This window comes from Halyomorpha halys, unplaced genomic scaffold, assembly GCF_000696795.3.
Source record: "Halyomorpha halys isolate HHAL.00 unplaced genomic scaffold, Hhal_1.1 Scaffold412.1, whole genome shotgun sequence".
NCBI lineage: Eukaryota > Metazoa > Arthropoda > Insecta > Hemiptera > Pentatomidae > Halyomorpha > Halyomorpha halys.
Window position 1 is genome coordinate 585,493 of NW_027113304.1, and position 1,278 is coordinate 586,770.

Consider the following 1,278-nt stretch of genomic DNA (forward strand, 5'->3'; position numbering starts at 1 on the left):
AAAAATAAAAAAAATGATTTTAAAGATTTAGATTTAAAAAATTATTTACTCAATTATTTATAAATTATAAAAGTAAAATAATGTATAGTAACATTCTTGTTCACATTTAGATAATAGGTATTTATAAGTTGGAATATCTATAAATGTTGATTGAAGGATATGCTTAATGATTTTGGAATATATACCAGTATCAATAAATGTAAGAATCAATAATTTTAAAAATAACATTGAGATTTCTTTGGTCCGATGCTAAAGTTTTGTATATTAAAATGTTTGAGAGAATTGTGTTTGAATATGACGGCAAGCTTAAGAAAGGAGTTAATTTCTTATTTTGATATGCATTTTTATTTAATGCCATCCATCGTATATTAATTTAGGTTCTTATGACAATGCCAAATTTGTAGGAAACTAAGTTCACCCAGATAATCAGATTTGCAGAAACGCCACTTTGGATTAGTACCAACGATTAGATATCAAAAATCCAATATTTTTCACAATAATTTGATGAAATTAATATTTTTACTTTATTTACCTAAATATGGAAATAAAAATTAACTAAACTCTCAAAAATAACAAATACATTTAAGAACACAGTGTTTACCTTTGGCGCCGCGATGTCTTCGTCGGAGTCCCAAGGCCTGAAAATCCTGGGCCTGTCCTGTTTGGTAGCCATGGTAACACTAAGGGTGAAAACATCCCCTACGGAACACCCTCCAGGAACCCCCTCCAACCCTCCGTTACATGGCCCTGGTCAGGGCTGGTGGGGATCATCCATCTGCCTTATCTCTCCCGACCCTCTTCTTATCGGCCATTTTCCGTAGGTCTCGATAAATCGATAGTTGTATCATATTTATTATTGTTACAATATGTTTACATAAACCTATAATAACAAAAGAAGCAACGATTCGCCACTTGGGGCTTTCTCTGTCCTGACACCACAGTTAATGAGGGTCATTAATCTTATGACTTATTATGAATGAGGAAACAATGATAAATTTTAATTGATTTGATGCCTATCTTCTTGTATCATAAGAACAAGAATTACACCATGAGAAAAAAAAATGATTAGACAGAGACAAATAAAATACATTTATCTTACTTAAAGATAGTAAGTGCCAGTTATCTTATGGAACAAAAATGTAAGAATAAACATAAGAAAAATGTTTGACTAAAGATACATTTAATTTGAGTAAATATTAGAATAATTTAAAATACAAATAAAATTAAATATAAGAATTAACAAGTATAATGAATAAATATATATAAATATATTGTAAA

At 29.3% G+C, this 1,278-nt stretch overlaps 1 protein-coding gene across 1 annotated transcript in view; it reads right to left on the reverse strand.

The window, feature by feature from the left end:
* The window catches only part of LOC106682410 (Krueppel-like factor 16), a 4,129-nt gene extending 3,456 nt beyond the window's left edge, over positions 1 to 673 (reverse strand). Inside the window, exon 1 of the mRNA XM_014423231.2 lies at positions 602 to 673. Within this exon, the coding sequence (XP_014278717.2) occupies positions 602 to 673 (72 nt within the window). The remainder of the gene's footprint in view (positions 1 to 601) is intronic.
* Positions 674 to 1,278: the final 605 nt, after the last annotated feature.